General features: G+C 43.4%; 1 protein-coding gene across 3 annotated transcripts in view; it reads right to left on the reverse strand.

Annotated features, from left to right (window-relative positions):
- Positions 1–17,040, reverse strand: part of LOC111865891 (cilia- and flagella-associated protein 410) — a 52,508-nt gene extending 35,468 nt beyond the window's left edge. For all 3 annotated transcript variants that reach the window (XM_023854320.2, XM_023854321.2, XM_023854319.2), the window contains exons 1-2: positions 16,583–17,040; positions 16,396–16,461 (exon numbers count right to left, since the gene is read on the reverse strand). In XM_023854320.2, coding sequence (XP_023710088.1) covers positions 16,396–16,461; positions 16,583–16,662 — 146 coding nt within the window. In that variant the 5' untranslated portion in view covers positions 16,663–17,040. The remainder of the gene's footprint in view (positions 1–16,395; positions 16,462–16,582) is intronic.
- Between the last annotated feature and the right edge of the window lie 398 nt (positions 17,041–17,438).

The following is a 17,438-nucleotide window of genomic DNA, read 5'->3' on the forward strand; positions in this document are numbered from 1 at the left end:
GTAGTTTGGAGACCCTTGATCTAGACCAGCCGTGTCAAACATGCGGACCCCATAACCACAAAGTGTGGCCCCTCAACTTTTAGAGCTAATTGACATTAAAATCAATATTAAAATTTTGGTGGAAATATTTTTTGTAAAGTCAATTTTCCAACAGACCACAAGACAAGAAGTCTCACGCAGACATAAATTAGCAGGCTGCAGGAAATTCAATGTTTTGCTATTTTTAACATAATTTCTTGTGTAATCTCTCTTTTTACATATTGAAAAGCTGTTTGATACTTGTCAAAAATGGCATTCTCTTGCTTTTTAAAACTGTAAGATATGTGACATTCGGTAATTATATTGAAATTATTCCTAAATAATAAACAGAATTAAATTTCCTTGTATCAAAATCTAATGTATATTTCTATTTTGAAGTGCGGCCCTGGACTATTATTTATAGGGCTGAGGTGGCCCTCTGTACAAGTTGAGTTTGACATGCCTGCTCTAGACTTATATTCAGGAGGTACTCTATTCGAATCTCTTCTGGAACACCAGGTATACAGACTGGGGGTTTTTCTAATCTTTCTCAGTCCCTCCATGACAATGGTGGGCCAATACCTCGATCAGGCTATGATCGCGTCCTTCCAAATCGTTTCAATTCATCGATCAGCCTACGATTCAACCAGATTCTGCCAAAGTCGCAAAATAAGCCACGAAAAACACACAACGACAACAAATTAAATACTAATGATATCTAAACATATTATAATAATAAAGTAAGTAAGTAAAGCTATCCCTATACCATGCCGTGAAGGGCTGTGAGACGTTGAGGTCCCACATTATCTAGACAATCGGCTGAAAGATGGCGGTAATGTTGTCAGCCGTACGCGCCGGCCGCGCTTTACTCCCCAGGAAAATTATTTTAATAAATATAAGTGTAATCAACTTTCATGTACTCTCTAATCCAACAGTAGCGCCCTTGTAACACCCCCCCCCCGAAGAGATGAATATAGCACATATTTTCCAATCCACAGGCGTGTCGAACGCAGGTGAGACGCATTATACGCTCGATTCATGGCTTTATTTAAACATTTACCGTCAACATCGTGCCCCTACGCGTTTCCATCGCGGGTTATGACTCAGGTTGCAGACAATCTCCGTGGGCTGTACGTCCCATCGCTATAGCACGTGCAACTATGCCTGCCGACTGCAGATCATGACTGTGACAATGGGGTTGGGCTGGAGAACGCGGGAGATCCTACTATAAGGTGGATTTCAGGCAACAAACTCACGATATCTCACCGTCAGGCGGAACACATAACACAGACATAAAGTTCCTAACATAAGGCGGATTTAAGGTAACAACGCACTAGTTCCGCGATTGCATGGTTAGCGTAGCGAATGGCTACGGTCTGGATGATCGATGGGTCGGAGTTCAAGTCCAGGTAGGGTCAAGAATTTTCATTTCTCCAATCGTTCAGACCGGCTCTGGGGTCCACAAAACCTGCTATACAATGGGTACCAGGGGCTCTTTTCAGGGGGTTAAGCGGCCGGGGCGCGAAGCTGACCACTCACCTCCAACTAGTGCCGACATCATGAAAATGTGAATCTATATATACACTCCCACTCTTCAAGGCGTAATGCTTAAATACTTAAACACAGGAACAACTTTTTAACTTTTACTTTTACGCACTAAATTCTGAAGTACTAGAAGTTTCTATCATTACACCGATTTAAAGAAGAAACGCGCGTGATCCCACCATAAACGTTCATCCATGTCCATTCACACGCACATATACGACTGCTACTGCCCACACAGTGAAGCCGGCTAAGCCCATATAAGTATAGTATATAGTATATAGCCTCTGTGGTCTAGTGGACAGCGTTCCTGGCTACAGATCCAGAGGTCGGGGTTCGATTCCCGGGGCTATCAGATATTTTCTGAGAAGTGGTGGATCTGGAACGGGGTCCACTCAGCTTCGTGAGGATAACCGAGGAGCTATTTCAAGGAAAGAGCGGCTCCGGTCTAGAAAACCGAAATTAACGGCCGTGAGGATTCGTTGCGCTGACCATGAGACATCCTCTATACGCAAAAGTTGGCACTAAACTTCGCCGACAAGCGGCGGTCGCTCTGTCGGTATAGTTTGCTTGTGGACTAGAATCACGGAATTTTTTTTATATACACGTAGTATATAGGTATGCTGAGCCAGGATATCGGTGGGAAAGCCAGAAGGAAAGAGACCACTGGAAAGACCAAGGTGTAGGTGGGTGGACAATATTAAAATGCATCTTAGAGATATAGGATGGGATGGTATGGTTTGGACTGATCTGGCTTAGGACAGGGACCAGTGGAGGGCTCCTGTGATCACTGTAATGAACCTCCGGGCTCCATAAAATGCTGGGAAATTCTTGAGTAGCTGCAGATTTGGCGACTCCTCAAGAAGGGCTCAGCTTCATAAGTAAGTGATGTTGAGCCAGCTCAGTCGGTATTGCGACGGGCCGGGTTAGATTTCCGGAAGATTTTCACAGCGTCCAGACCGACTCTGGGGCCCACCCAGCCCCCTTATCCCGTGGATACCGAGGACTCTTTCCCCGAGGGTAAAGCGGCANGACAACAAGGTAATATCTCCAACAAGGCAGCTTTGGCGTGGATTCCAACCTTGCCCCACCCTTTGTTTAACGGACTCTTCCCTATCCTACAACAATCACACTGAATGAACACATGCTGTCCCCAAATCAAGTCGTCGCCACAGCACCGTACAGTAATTTCAAACCAAAGAAACGGGGGCCATTCCGAGCGGCGTGCGAAATTAAACGTATAATTGGCATATACGGTCAATAACTCTTGGCTATGAAGTGAGGCACAGGACTGCACAGTTCCTGCTACAGAGCTGTCTATTGTACTACGGTTCATTAAAGGACTATGACTCGAATTAACTGCAAGTGACAGTCCTTGAGAAACTAGCAGTCGCACGGCTGACCATAAAATCCTTCACCTTTCATGAAATCTCCATTTTCTATGGAATCGCTTTCATCCCAATCCTAAGCCAGTCGAATCCAGTTCAGACCCTCAGATCCTGTAGTTTTACGGCACATCTTAATATTATCTTTCTATTTGCGCCTACATTTCCCAAGAGGTATTTCTACATGTCCCGCCCACCTCATTCTCCTTAATCTGGCCTTGACGGCCGGTCACGGAAGCCGAGCGGTCTAAGGCATGCACTGCCTTCGCTCGCTCGGAAGCCGGGATCGTGGGTTCGAATCCCACTTAGGGCATATATATTTAGTGTGTATGTGTTAGTGTACAAGTAGAGGCCTTGCGACGACCTGATCACCCGCCCAAGGAATCCTATCGAATGTCTACGTTCTAGTAGGCCAAGGCCCAAACTGGGGTTGTAGCGACAAAGAAAAAAATTGACGAGAACCAACGAGAAGCTCCTCACTGTGCAGTTTCCTCAATTCTCCTGTTATTTCATCTCCCTTAATTCCAAATATTCTCCTCAACATCCTATATTAACAGGAGCCGGGATAGCTCAGTCGGCACTACTGAACGGCGAATGAATTAGGGTTAGATTCCCGACAGGGAAAGAGAGTTTTCTCCTCAACTCACACCGTCCAGACCAGCTCGGATGCCCACCCAGCCTCCTCTCCAGGAGGTACTGGGGGTTCTTCCCTGAGAGTAAAGCCGCAGAGGCGCGAAGCTGACCACTCACCTTAAACTAGTTCCAAGGTCAAGAATTATGGAGTTATACCTCGACTCCCCCATACGTCTTCATGGCATAATGCTTAAATAATTAAGCATCGGGTAAACTTTACCCTTTATCATATTTTAAAGCTTTCAATCACCTTCGCCTATCCTCTTCTCCGCGGACAAGACCAAATTTCACATCCACGTAAAACAAAAGGCAACATTACAGTTTCGTATACTTCTGTCTTTAGGTTTTGCCCTTTATTGTTCGCTTATGCTTGTATACAAACCTCATACCTAGCATACTTGTTTGTATGTATGCAATTTCGTTTTAGTAAACCAGGTCAATACCAAAAATAACAAATGACCCTCTGTTTCTCCCAGAGTAGCACATTCGTTCTTTCCATAGAATTCGCTTTCTATATCATACTTTCTAAGTGAAGAGTTGCAAGTGGTGACAAATCACAAACGCTACAATTATTTATTTTTACGGAGCAATCCCTTTATAACTTAGCTAAATGCCAAGCATATTTGTGATTTCGTATAAACCTCAGTTGGCACCTCTGATACAGGTGGTATTCTCTCTCGATACACAAGTTCATGTGGGCAGACATCTCGCCGAGTTCAGGGTGACCATGTTAGGAGAGCATAGCCCACACCATACAGGTCCGGGTGTGGGGCTCACAGCAGTTATATCCCGTGATCTCATTTTAATTCCAGGGCTAAACAGCAGCAATGCACCTGAATCTTAAGTCGAAAGAAAAAAAGATTTCTAGAGATCATCTCGTCAAGCGAATATTGCAATTATATCTTATAACAATCCATGCCTTCTTCATTTTCAATAAATGCTCTCAAATCCCCTATCCTCCAGTTCCATAAAATTCCGAGAATTTATTGAACAGCTAAGCAAATATTAGTTCCTCAAGAAGGACTATGTTGCACTGAGTTACTTACTTAACCAGATACTACGTAACACCAAGTTGTATCTGGGAGATGACCAATTCGAATCTCGGCTGGGACACCAGTTATACTGAAGACTTTCGTGGTGGTAATCTTTACCGAGACAGTACTCTGAAATACGCTACTATCTGTTACCTCTAAATCGTTCCTAATTCACTATTCAAAACCACGTTTCCACTTATTAGATTTGAGGTTCTTACAACAGTGGCTGTGAAGACTTCTATCTTCTGGGATAAAACGGACGACCACAGGACATTATATCCAGGAAGACAGAGTAACCGCACCGTCAACCGATTACAGTTTTAGTTAGGAACAGATATTTACTAATGTTAATCACCAGGTTAGATATTTTTTTTTTCCTTGGCACTACAGCCCCAGTGGGCCTAGGCCTAACTCCATGAACTCCGTCCACTTCGGTTTTTCTAGATTTTACACATACGGTAGGCCTCTACCTGTAGACAAACACAGAAAAACGCACACAAACATCCATGCCCTGAGTGGGATTCGAACCCACGATCCCGGCTTCCGAGCGAGCGAAGACAGTGCATGCCTTAGACCGCTCGCCTACCGTGACCGGCTAGATGATATTTACTTGTAGGAACAATAACTATCCAAGTGGGACACAGGCCAGTTCTGACTCTCAAGAATGCTGCTTTGCCCGATTCTTGAAATTAAGAAAGGGGCTTGTTAACCCAGCTACAAAAAAGAGATAGGAAGACAAGGCTTTTTCTAGGAATTCTGCTCAAAATTTTGCTCGTCGGAATTCTTTGGAAACAATCTCTGACAGGTCCTGCACCTCGTAACTTATTATTATTATTATTATTGGAGGAGGTGGGTTTCCCCATGCACCGCGACCAGCTGTTGATGTATTGTACGTCTCCATAACCTACTGGTACTTGTGCGTCCTATCAGCCCCGATGAGCCAACGAGGTCGGCCCTCGGTACCTTGATACTTCCCCCATCTACCTGAGGCATTGGAAACTACTTGGGCGGGAAATTGTTGCCTAATTTAGCTCAGAGGTCTCCTGGAGACATGAGGTTCTTTTACGTGCCGTAAATCTACGACACGGGATACACGGCTTAAAGTCCCTCCCAGAGGACTTGTTCCCTGAATTTTTCCGCCCTTAAAAATTCCACGACCTCCGCCGGGTTTGAACCCGCGTACCTTGACACCTCGTAACTTACTCCAAGCCGAGTATTTATCAAGCTACTGTCAAAAGTTACGTTAAGTCTTTAGAGTTCAAATTTCCTTTAATTTTGGAATTGATTGGAGGAATAACAAACGAGGTAAACCACTCTTGTTCAAATTTGACCAATCCTCGAAATTTAAGGAGCTGACTTGGGGGCCGATATGAAACAGTCAGATCTTCCAGTTTTGAGGAGAAGTCATTCTCTTAAGTGAGTTACAACCCAGCCCATCAACTGTTCGGACGCAAAATCGGTACCACTTAATTGTGAATATAAATTCTGTTAGAAATTCTAAATTACAGCATAAGTGATTACTTAAACTGTGAGTGTAGCTACCTACCGACTAGCAATCCAGCCGTTTAAGTACGTTAATGACAGAGTGATTCTTGAATAAAGAGAGCAAGTTCAATCTAGTTCATTGGCGGTGTTCACTATTGACAAAAGTTGCAATAGACTTGTGAATAAGTGTTGTGTGTGAAGGTACGAGAGTTCCCCTTCCCCCTACCTGAGCAAGGCCCAGTTAAACGACGTGAGATTGATTCTTAGCTCTACCACTCGAACTAGCACCTCACCAACAGCATCCCCTTATAAATCATCACCTCTTTCTTTCATAAAAATTTTGTAAACGAATTCCATTAGTTTACTGGGGCGCAACCCTCTACCAATTACCTGATAACGAGAAGAGGAGGTGGTAAGGAGGATGAGCGAGGAGAATCAAGCTGGCTGTAGCCGCAACCTACCAGCAGTAGCCGCCAGCAATAGTTAGAGGTGGCACGACAGACATAAATGGCGTCCACAAAGTAACGTTGGGTAACAAAGGGGAGGACGGTAAGAAGCCGTGCCAAAGGTGAGCGAAGAAGACGACGAGAAGCAGTGCCCAAAGGTGAGCGAAGAGGACGGTTAGAAGCCGTGCCAAAGGTGAGCGAAGAGAACGGCGAGAAGAAGTGTCCAAAGGTGAGCTAAGAGGACGGTGAGAAACCGTGCTAAAGGTGAGCGAAGAGAACGGCGAGAAGCAGTGCCCAAAGGTGAGCGAAGAGGACGGCGAGAAGCAGTGCCCAAATGTGAGCGAAGAGGACGGTGAGAAGCCGTGCCAAAGGTGAGCGAAGAGGACGGCGAGAAGTGGCGACAAACGTAAGGGCCACAGGGCGGTTATAAAGAGTTGGCACTCAGCAACGCTGGGCAAAAGAAAAGGTTACAACGGATCTTGAAACTTACATCTTCTGCAACCAAGATGGCGAATTGGAATAACTAAACATCGAGATTTTCACCGTATGAGAAACGCAACGGTGAAATGAAAACGACACATCCTTAACATTAGCATATATTAAAAAGATCCCCCAAACAAACACAATATATCTTACGCCATAAATGTACGCATAAAGGGAAGGGATATCGAAGAAAATCATCAGCATAACGATATTTGTTACGTTCCTACCGAGTGCTATCCTTGTCATTTAGCTGTTGTCCGCTCGATCTACGGGTCACCTACAGAGTCTATATTCACGCCATGAACAAACGAAAAGTACCTATAACGTCATTTCCAACGGTGAATGTTGCCATTCTAGTTTCGCTTCACGATAATAATGCATTTTAAAAACTCTGCTGCGGTCTGAGCCTCATGTCTCCGGGCTATGGACTTGACAATCGGGGTTGATTCCCGGCAGGGGCAAGAAAATTTTCTCCTCTCCAGTGTCCAGACCGGCTCTAGGGCCAACCAATGGGTAACGGGGGCTTTTTCCCCGGAGGTAAAGCGGCCGGGACGTGAAACTGACCACTTATCTCACTTTAGTGGCGAGGTCAAGAATAGTGGTGCTATGTCTCCACTCCCTCACACGCCTTAATGGCGCGCTGCTTAATTAATTAAGCACAGGGACAACTTTCCCTTCGTTTTTATCTGCGTTGGTGCTACCTAGCTGCAAAGTACTGAACCATTTTTTGCTTAATATTTCGAATATCATGTTTATTAATTCAGCCAAAAATCAGGGTAGAGGAATAGCCTGAAGAAGGCAGCAAGTTCCCCTGAAACGTTGACACCCATCTACCAAACCGGATCGCGTCCCACACCGGAAGACCGTAACATAAGCAGGATTACAGTTCTGTATTTCAGTCCACTTTTCAGGTACGAGACGAACATTACATCCAACTTCAATACCTATTTCTTTCATACGCAGAGGATTCGCTGAAATTATCTCATACGTGAACAATAACGGTATGACGTTTTACTACCGCTCTGTTGCGTCCGGCAATTGTTTGTACGGGTCAGCGCCCAGCACGGTGCTACAATAAGATTGCCCCACTTTCTATGCACGGTATGGGTAAAACACCAAGATACTGGGCGCTTACATTTCTTTACTTTTCCCTTGCTGACTTTTGCTGCCACAGAAACACACTCCTTTGTTATAATCGGTCGATGCACTGACGAGATAAAACAGCAAACGGCCGTTCTGACAACATCGGTTCAAAACCAGCTATTCATAAAAGGTAAAAAGTAAAGTTGTTCCTGTGCTTAACTAATTAAGCAATACGCCAAGAAAACGTATGGGGAGTGAATGTAGAGATCCACATTTTCTTGACCACGGCACTAGTTGGAGGTGAGTGGTCAGCTTCACGCTCCGGCCGCTTTACCCCCAAAGAAAAAGCCCCTCGCCGTATCCATTGGAAAGGAGGTTGGGTGGACCCTGGAGCCTGTCTGGACAAGAGAAAATCCAGCCCGTAGCCAGTCGCTATACCGGCTCCCCACCAGCCATTCATACCAAATTCCTAACATCCACGGAGCAAAGTCCTTCTTGAGAAGCTAACAGTCGCTCAGCTGGTAAACTAATCCTCTCGGATCCCCAGGATTCATTACTGTGGTCACAAGGACTGGTCCCAGCCCCGAGCCAGATGAGTCTAATCCACACCCGTGTTTATTTTATCCTTCCATCTACGGTCAGGTAGCACATGTAATCTATTCGCTTTCAGTTTTCTGACTAAAATTTTGCGTGAACTTCCCACCTCTCTCGTGTGTGCCACACATCCAGCCATAAAATTCTCCTTGATTTGTTGACCCTATTAACATGTGGAAGAATACAAGTTATGAAGTTCCTCATTAAGCAATTTTCTCCGGCTTCCTGTTACTTAGGTGCAAATACGTGTATCGTCCTCAGCACCCTCCACCTACTCTCTTTTCTAATGCAAAATATAACATTTAAAAAGCATACAAAATAGCAGGTAAAATCAAAGCTGTGCAGACTTTAATGTTTTCAGAGAGGAAATGCGAAGACTCCAAACCGGATTTGCAGAATTACTGTACTCTTTAATTTATTTGTAAACTTAATTATCTTTACTCGTGTCGTTCTATCAGGGGCACGCAGTAGCGTAGTTGGTTGAGGCACTGTGGTACAAGCTGGAAGGTCGTGGGATCGAGTCCCGATGAGGTTAATTTTTTCCATTGACCTAATCCTTCCACCCGCACTACGGACCTGGGGTCAACTCAGCATCTAACAGAAATGAGTACCAGGAATATTTTTGCGGGTATAGGGCGGCCGGCGCCTAAGGCTGACAACCTTACTGCCATCTATGAGCCGACTGTCCAGAAAATGTGGAAGCCTCGACGTCTCACAGCCCTATGGGCCTCCACGGCCTGTTACAGGGATACCTTTGCTTACTTTTACTTATTTTACTTTACATGTCGTTCTATTAATTTGATGGCATTCTAAACTCGTATCGGCACAACAATAACATATTTTCTTCTACACAATGGCAAAAATAAAAGAGCAGACAATATTCTGCAACCGATAAGACGGCATACACGGTTACATAATTTCGGTTCATCTGCATCCACTGGACAAAAATACCGTATTTACGCATGTATAGGCCGCAGCACAATTTTCAGACAGAAATTATAGAAAAAATAATTTTCTTGGAATATTATTTCAGGAGTAGAACACCCTGTATTACTAATTATGAATATATTTTTTTTAAATGAAGTGTGATTTCGAATATAAGCCGCACCCCAGTTTTCCTCTTGAATTTTTGGCAAAAAATGTGCGGCCTATACATGCGTAAATACGGTACGTAGTGTCTAAATCGTACATTTAAACTACACTTCCTGATTCCTACGTACATAAAATGATTCGTTTCGAATTAAAAAAAAATGGCAGCTTACTATAATTGTCATTAACTTTTTTTTTCCTTGGCACTACAGCCCCAGTGGGCCTAGGCCTACCTCCATGAACTTCTCCGTTCACTTCGGTTTTTTTTCTAGATCTTACACGTTCGGTAGGACTACTTGGGCGAGTGATTAGCTCGTCGCAAGGCCTCTACGTGTACATAAACAGAGTAAAACGCACACACACAAACTAAACACCCATGCCCTGAGTGGGATTCGAAACCACGATCCCGGTTTCCAAGTGAGCGAAGACAGTACATGCCTTAGACCGCTCGGCTACCGTGACCGGCATTGTCATGAACTACGTTCCAAAATTTCCGATTATATGACCAGCTCATTGACCATAAAATCAAAATAACAAAATATTATTTAATCTGGCAGATGCCCAAAACGCTCTGTCGGTATAGTAACTACGGGATGGTCTGGAAGACGACGGAATTGAGCCCCAATTCACGACATACGAAAGAGTCCAAACTGCCTCTGGAGCCTGCACAGCCTCATATCCAGTATGAATCAGGGGCTCTCTTCTGAAGGTAAAGAGGTCGGAGCGTGAAGCTAAACACTCACATCGACCTAGTTAATGATATATTGAGCTGTACCTCCACTCCCCAATACATGTTAATGGCGTAGCGCTTAATTAAGCACAGGACGTTTGTCCTATAGTACAGATGCGGTTGTTATGAATCTACTTGTTTTAAACATTTAATATCTAAAACTGTGTATGTACTACACAGTCCGTCACAATGCAACAGGATACTTAAATACAGGATAACATGAAGTATGAAGAAAACAGTCTTCTGGGATGTGGCACCGTGTAGATGTGGTGTTAACCGACGTTTCGGAGGAACGTATCGCCTTCATCTTCAGGGTAGAAGGAAAAATACGAAATCCGCAAGCGAAGAGACCGTGAGAACCGGTACAAGCAGCGATACGTTCCTCCGAAACGTCGGTTAACACCATATGTACACGGTGCCACATCCCAGGAGACTGCTTTCTTCATAGTCACCGCCGTGAAAACCTCAAATCTTACACAACATGAAGTATGTTTATAATTATCATGTACACAGAAAGTTACTAACGTGTCGGCCGTGCTACAGCTGAGCAACCACGTATAAATAAAATAATGCACATATTCACTTCGAAAGTGTTTAACAGACAGCAATGTTTCGTTTTCTTCGCTACAGCCCATTTCACTCTACAACCCTTGACCGAGGGAAACATTGTCAGGCATCCTCAACGGAATGGGCACTCCTCGCCCTCCTCGTCTATAAAGACCTGTACTTAAGGTTCAATGTTTGCTGAATAATTAACTTGCAGGAGAAACCTTTACGAAAAGTGCTTACTAAATATACCGCGCACTCCTCACCCATAAAGACCAGTACTTAAGGTTCAATGTTTGCTGAATATTTAACTTGCCGGAGAAACCTTTACGAAAAGTGCTTACTAAATATACCGCGCAAACATTTCAACTGATTTCAGACGACACCTACAGATGAAAAGTATGACGATCGCATGATTCCGTGTTCGTAAGAAACATCGATACGATCTGCGAAACCTTTAGTGGCTGACTTTTAAGCACCGTAGACCCGGCAACCTTTCGTGTAAGCATTTTTTCTTATCTTTATGAGTCCAAATTATATTTGCGTGCTTTCGCTTTACAGATCTGATCATTATGGGCCATATATTTGTGACGGTAAGTATTTTATAATGGGTGTACGCGGTAGCATAGTTCGTTAAGGCACCATGCTACAAGCCAGAAGGTGACGGGTTCGAGTCCGAATGAAGTGGCTTTTTCAATTTACCTAATCCTTCCAACCGCACTATGGCCCTGGGGTTGAATCAGCCTCTAACAGAAATGAGTACCATGAATCTTCTTGAGGGTAAAGGCCGGGCGGCGCGTAAGGCTGAAAACCTTACCGCCATCTGTGAGCCGACTGTCTAGAAGATGTGGGAGCCTCAACCTCTCACAACCCTATGGGCCTTCAAGGCCTGTTACAGGGATACCTTTACCTTTATATATAATTATATTTATAAGGCGAGCAGCGAGTAGATACCTAAGATACACTGCGGTCCTTCAGCGATTTGAAGTTGAACATCCTTTCTCTAGAGTTTAAATTTTAACCACACTGGTGTATTGACTAAAACAAAGAACTGATAACTCTTTCATCAAGGACAGACGCTAACAATACGTGCAGGTATAATAAGTGCCCCATTCGACTTTCTGGCACCGAGCCACATTAGGAGAATATATCGTGTGGCAATAAATGTCATTTATCGGTCTCTGTCTTAATCTCACTGTACTGTATTATCGACTGATAAAGTACAAGGGCAATGTATCAACTCTAATGTTAGGTGGCACTGAGTGTTAAAAGACGCGGTGGTGTGGTGATTTCACAGCACCATCCTTATCATTCGTTGCGAACTAACACAGCCACAATCGAGAATTCGGTACCTGTAATTTCGGCTCGGTGTAGTGGCTAGGCTGCGGGCTGAAAGTTCGAATAATCGAGGTTCGATTCCTGGCAGGGGCAGAAAATGTTCCGCATAGCGTCGAGACCGACTCTGGCGTCCATCTAGCCTCCCATCGAATGGTGTGCCGTGGGCGCCTACTCCGGAAGTGAAGCGGCCGGGGGCCGACCATTCGCCTTCACCTACTGCCTAGATTAAGAATGCGTGGAGTTATATGTACATTCCCCCATACATCCTTGTGAGGTGGTCCTTCATTATGGATACGGACAAGTGCACATTACGTACAGAATCCGGTGTGTGTGTGTGTGTGTGGGCCCCCGCAAACGATACCTTACCAGGCTAGGTAACATGACAGTTTGGAAACACTACTGTGTTCATAATCCGTCTAGGTTGCTAGTAAAAATAACAAACAAAACAAACTCCTTGACCTCTAGTTCGCAAGCGAACTATACAGACCGAGCGACCGCCCCTTGTCTGCGAAGTTAGTGCCAAATTTAGCGGACAGAGGGTGTCGCGTGGTCAACGCAACGAATCACAACGGTCGTTAATTTCGGTTTTCTATACCGGAGCCGCTATTTCCTTGAAACAGCTGCTTAATTATCCTCACGAGGCTGAGTGAAACCCGTTCCAGACCCATTACTTGTCAGAAAATCTGGTAGCGCCGGGAATCGAACCCGAAGCCTCTGGATCTGTAGCAGGTACTCTGACCACTAGACCATAAAGGCGGTCTCTAGTAAAAATAACCCAGCAAAGATATGAGTTCTACCAGCGCTGACTACTTGTGAGCGAAATTATAAGAATGTAATGTTTGTTTAATGTCAAGGTTGATAAAGCGAAATCTAAAATTAATCAAGCTGACATAGGAGCCAGAATAGCTCAGCGAGGATACTGACGGACTGAATGGTCGTGATTCGATTCCCGGCTGCGTCTAAACCGGATACTGGGAACACTCTCCTGTTTATTTGTTAAGGGGGGGGGGGTCTTTCCCCCGGCGTAAAGCGGCAGGGCAGTGAAGCTGACCACTCACTTCCACAGTGTGGTCAAGAATGGTGGAGTTATACCTCCACCCCCCAATTCGTTTTATGGCATGGTGTTTAATTTATTAGGCCGAAGGGAAATTTTACATTTTACATACACATGACACTTCTCTGGAGACCTCAAGAGCAAATTTGGAAGGTATGAAGATTCAAACAGACAATAAGGAATTTAAACTCATTTTAAAGTGATGATAATACTGAAGCAGCAACTTTTATGGTCCAGTCTCCTATTTACATACCTAGAGATTAAAATATACAAAATCATAATTTTATTTTCCTTGCTTGTGAAACTTCTTTTACCCTAAGTGAGCAACACAAATTGGGTGTACCTGAGATAAGTGCATAACAAATTCTAGTTGGAAACTGAAAAGCTCACTTGTGATACCTACACATGGATTAGAAAAAGAAAAAAGAAGAGTGGCAGGACTTGAAGTAAGCTGCCTGCTCCCTTACCTTACTTATACTCCACACCTATCATCTGGGGCTGGTACAATAGGCCAGAAGTGGCCGCAGTACAAGGGACTTAGTCCCACACCACTAGCATTAAAAAAAAATGTCATGTGCATTTGACCGCCTCTGTGGTCCATTGGTCAGAGTTCCTGGCTACAGATCCAGAGGTCCCGGGTTAAATTTCCGGCGTTACCATATTTTCTGAGAAGTAGTGGATCTGGAACGGGGTCCACTCAATCTCCTGAGGACAACTGAGGAGCTACTTGAATGGAAAAGTAGTGGCTCCAGTCTAGAAAACCAAAATTAATGGGCATACGGATTCGTTGCGCTGACCACATGACACCCTCTATCTACTAGATTTGGCAATAACTCCGCCGACAAGCAGCAGTTGCTCTGTCAGTATAGTTCGCTTGTGGACACATCTAATCATATATTAATTGTACAATGAAACTTATAAGGAATATTCCTCCCTTTTACTATCGAGTATCACAAAGATGGCAGAAAGTGAGCTCTTCTTACAGAAATTAAAGTTCTGAATGCAGAATTCAGAACTCTACTATGGGTGTTTGGAGCCGGGATAGCGTAGTTGGTATAGCAGCTGGCTACAGGCCGGAGTGAGGGGGATGGAGTTCCAGTTCAGGTAGGATCAAGAATTTTATCTTCTCCATGTTGCCCATGGGGCCCTCCCAGCCTCCTATCCAATGGGTACCAAGGGCTCTTTCACCAGGGGTAAAGTGGCAGGGGCATGAAGCTGACCACTCCAACTAGTCCCAAGGTCAAGAAAATGTGGATCTATATATTCACTCCGCCATACGCCTTCATGGCGTAGTGCTTAATTAGTTAAGTACAGGAACAACTTTACCTTTTTACTATGGGTACTTCTAAGTCTTTTTCAATTTAAGAATTAATGAGGCATGCAAAGCTGAGTATATACCTATGTCAGTCATCAGACTAAATGACCTGCTAATTACAAATTAGCCATATTATACACAGGAACAACAAAAACTGTTTCACAGAAGAAATGTTCTAAGACACTTGACAGTACAATGTTTTAGGAGCATGATTAAGGAGCATAAAAAGAGAATAAATGTACTGGAATAATTTTTCCATCAGCACACTGTCACATTTTTTTCATATCAAGCTGTGATTACACACCCCTGCCAATCTGAATTAAATATATTACCTGCTTCAGGGCACCTCACATTCTGACCAGGATATACTTCTTGACTGACTTTTGGTTCACTCAGCGATACTTCTTCAACTAAGCTTATAAAACTTTATATGGGAAGATAATTTGTTTAGGGACATGCATCGAAAGTATTATTCTGTCATTTGTTTGGAAAGACAAATGCATAGATCGCTGATTATTTAATGAATCTGTATCAACTGAAATGGTTATTTAGTGTCTGATGGTAGTAACTATGTTCAGTAAGTTTAAAAGGATTGTATAGGACGTGGCACAAGTGTCACTCCCAGTTCACAAGTCCTGCATCAGCCACGTTGCTTTCACTGACTGTAAGAAATTAAAAAGACAAACAATGTGCTGGCTTCCAAAAGCATAATGTTCAAACCAAATTTCATGAAAATCATCCCACAGGTTCAAAGTTCATAGGATGCACAGACATATAGAGAACTGTGTTCTCATATGCCAGTTTTATTTCCTTACGAAAGGAAAGTATGCTAAAAATAATAGAATATCTGTATTTACATCCTCATCAAAAGATGCTTTAAATATGTACTCTTGTTTGCTTTTGTGCTATGATGTAGAAGGTGTAACTCTAGTTAATCCTGTTAGAGGCTACACAGAAGCAGTTTGGTATTATTATGGGGACTACATTTTGGTAACATTATGCAAAACAGTACAGAAAACACAGAAAACACTTGTAGGAATAGCTATATGCAAATTGTTTATAAAATGGTTTTAATGACATGTCTATATGATACCATCTGACTAGAACCTGAAACTTCAACTGACGTTCCCATGCTGGCAACTATGCAGATGAGATTCCATGTAGTCTGATGGATCATTACTGATACTTTGGAGGAAAGTGCTGTCTCAATCTTCAGGTTACCCTGAACATGCAGGCAACATATTCCTCTGAAACAACAGTAACAATCTATCAGAATATATGATGTCACATCTCAGAAAGAACTCATGTTACTTCCTGTTATAATGCAACCTACAGGTCCCAACTATAAAACTGTAAGCACACTACACACATTGTTCTCTTCTTTCGCATATCATTAGTTACAATTATGGTTGTCAAACTGTGGGGGCAAAGTTAATGCTACTGCTTCAGAACTTCTTTTAAAATTGTATTACTGAACAAAGCGAAATATCGTGGTCTTTTGAGCTGCTTCACTCGCCCTAGAGCATATCAAAACTGTAAAGATAACACTGCACTCGAGCTTAAATTCCTCCAAGATGCAATATTGTTAATAACGAGTAATAATAAGCAACACTTTCTTACCTGAGCGAAAGGACTTCGACATTGTGCATACCGCGAATCAGACTGACATCTAAAAGTTCCCTGCCCCTGTAAAATAATTTTTTTAAAATATACGAGTAATTACAACTTTTATTCGTGGTGTGTCAACAAATAACCCAAACCTCCATACAGTCAGGGTGTACGGCATTATTCCCGATTTTCCACTCACCAAAAATTTAGTGTCCTAATACTTGACAGATCGGATGTTTTTGTACGAGCAAGAACCATCTCTTCTGTCAGTCTTGCCATTGTTTTAATCGATTTAACACCCACAAATACAACACACGGTTGACAGTAGCAACCTCCGTCTACTCCGGTGACACGTGTATTTATGGAAACAATACTCTAACAGACAATCTTGACCGACAGTGACAATTTTCTTCTTCCTTCCTGCATTACATTTCAACGACAAACAACCGAATAAATACTTTTCGCTTCGAATTTTTCGAATTTTACACCATAGACGTCAGCACTTGTCAAATGCCATTTTCATCTACTTCTCCCCTCAATCCTGGCCTTAAGGCCACGGCCACACGAGCAACATTTACTGCTCGAAATCCGCGACAAATGAAGCACAAGAAATACGCACCATGGAGTTAAATGAGAAGGGCCACACGGAGCAGTAAATAACGCTCGTTTCTTCGTGGAGGGAGCAATTTCAAGGTCGCGTCGCGGACGGATGGCGCTCGGCCCATGTTCTAGCTGTATTTGTCGGTAGTTCGCCTGGCCACACGAGCTTCATTTGTCGCATGCTTTATTTGGTACTCGAGTCTTGTTTTCGCTTGATAGTGAATCGCTATGGAGTTTTACAAATGGTATCTTCCACGAGGGATAAGAGTATTTTAAATGAGTTGATTGTAATCCTATAATATTCGAGAAACTTGTCGGGATGTTCCATTAACTTGTGATGTAGTAGCACAAACTTCACCCTCGCTGACCTGTCACTCATCACGGGATGGATCCACCACTTTCTCCTCTGCTGTAGCTGTTTTCGGCGTTAATGACAGATTAATAATGAACATAAC

This window comes from Cryptotermes secundus, unplaced genomic scaffold (genome assembly GCF_002891405.2).
Source record: "Cryptotermes secundus unplaced genomic scaffold, Csec_1.0 scaffold1670, whole genome shotgun sequence".
Lineage (NCBI taxonomy): Eukaryota > Metazoa > Arthropoda > Insecta > Blattodea > Kalotermitidae > Cryptotermes > Cryptotermes secundus.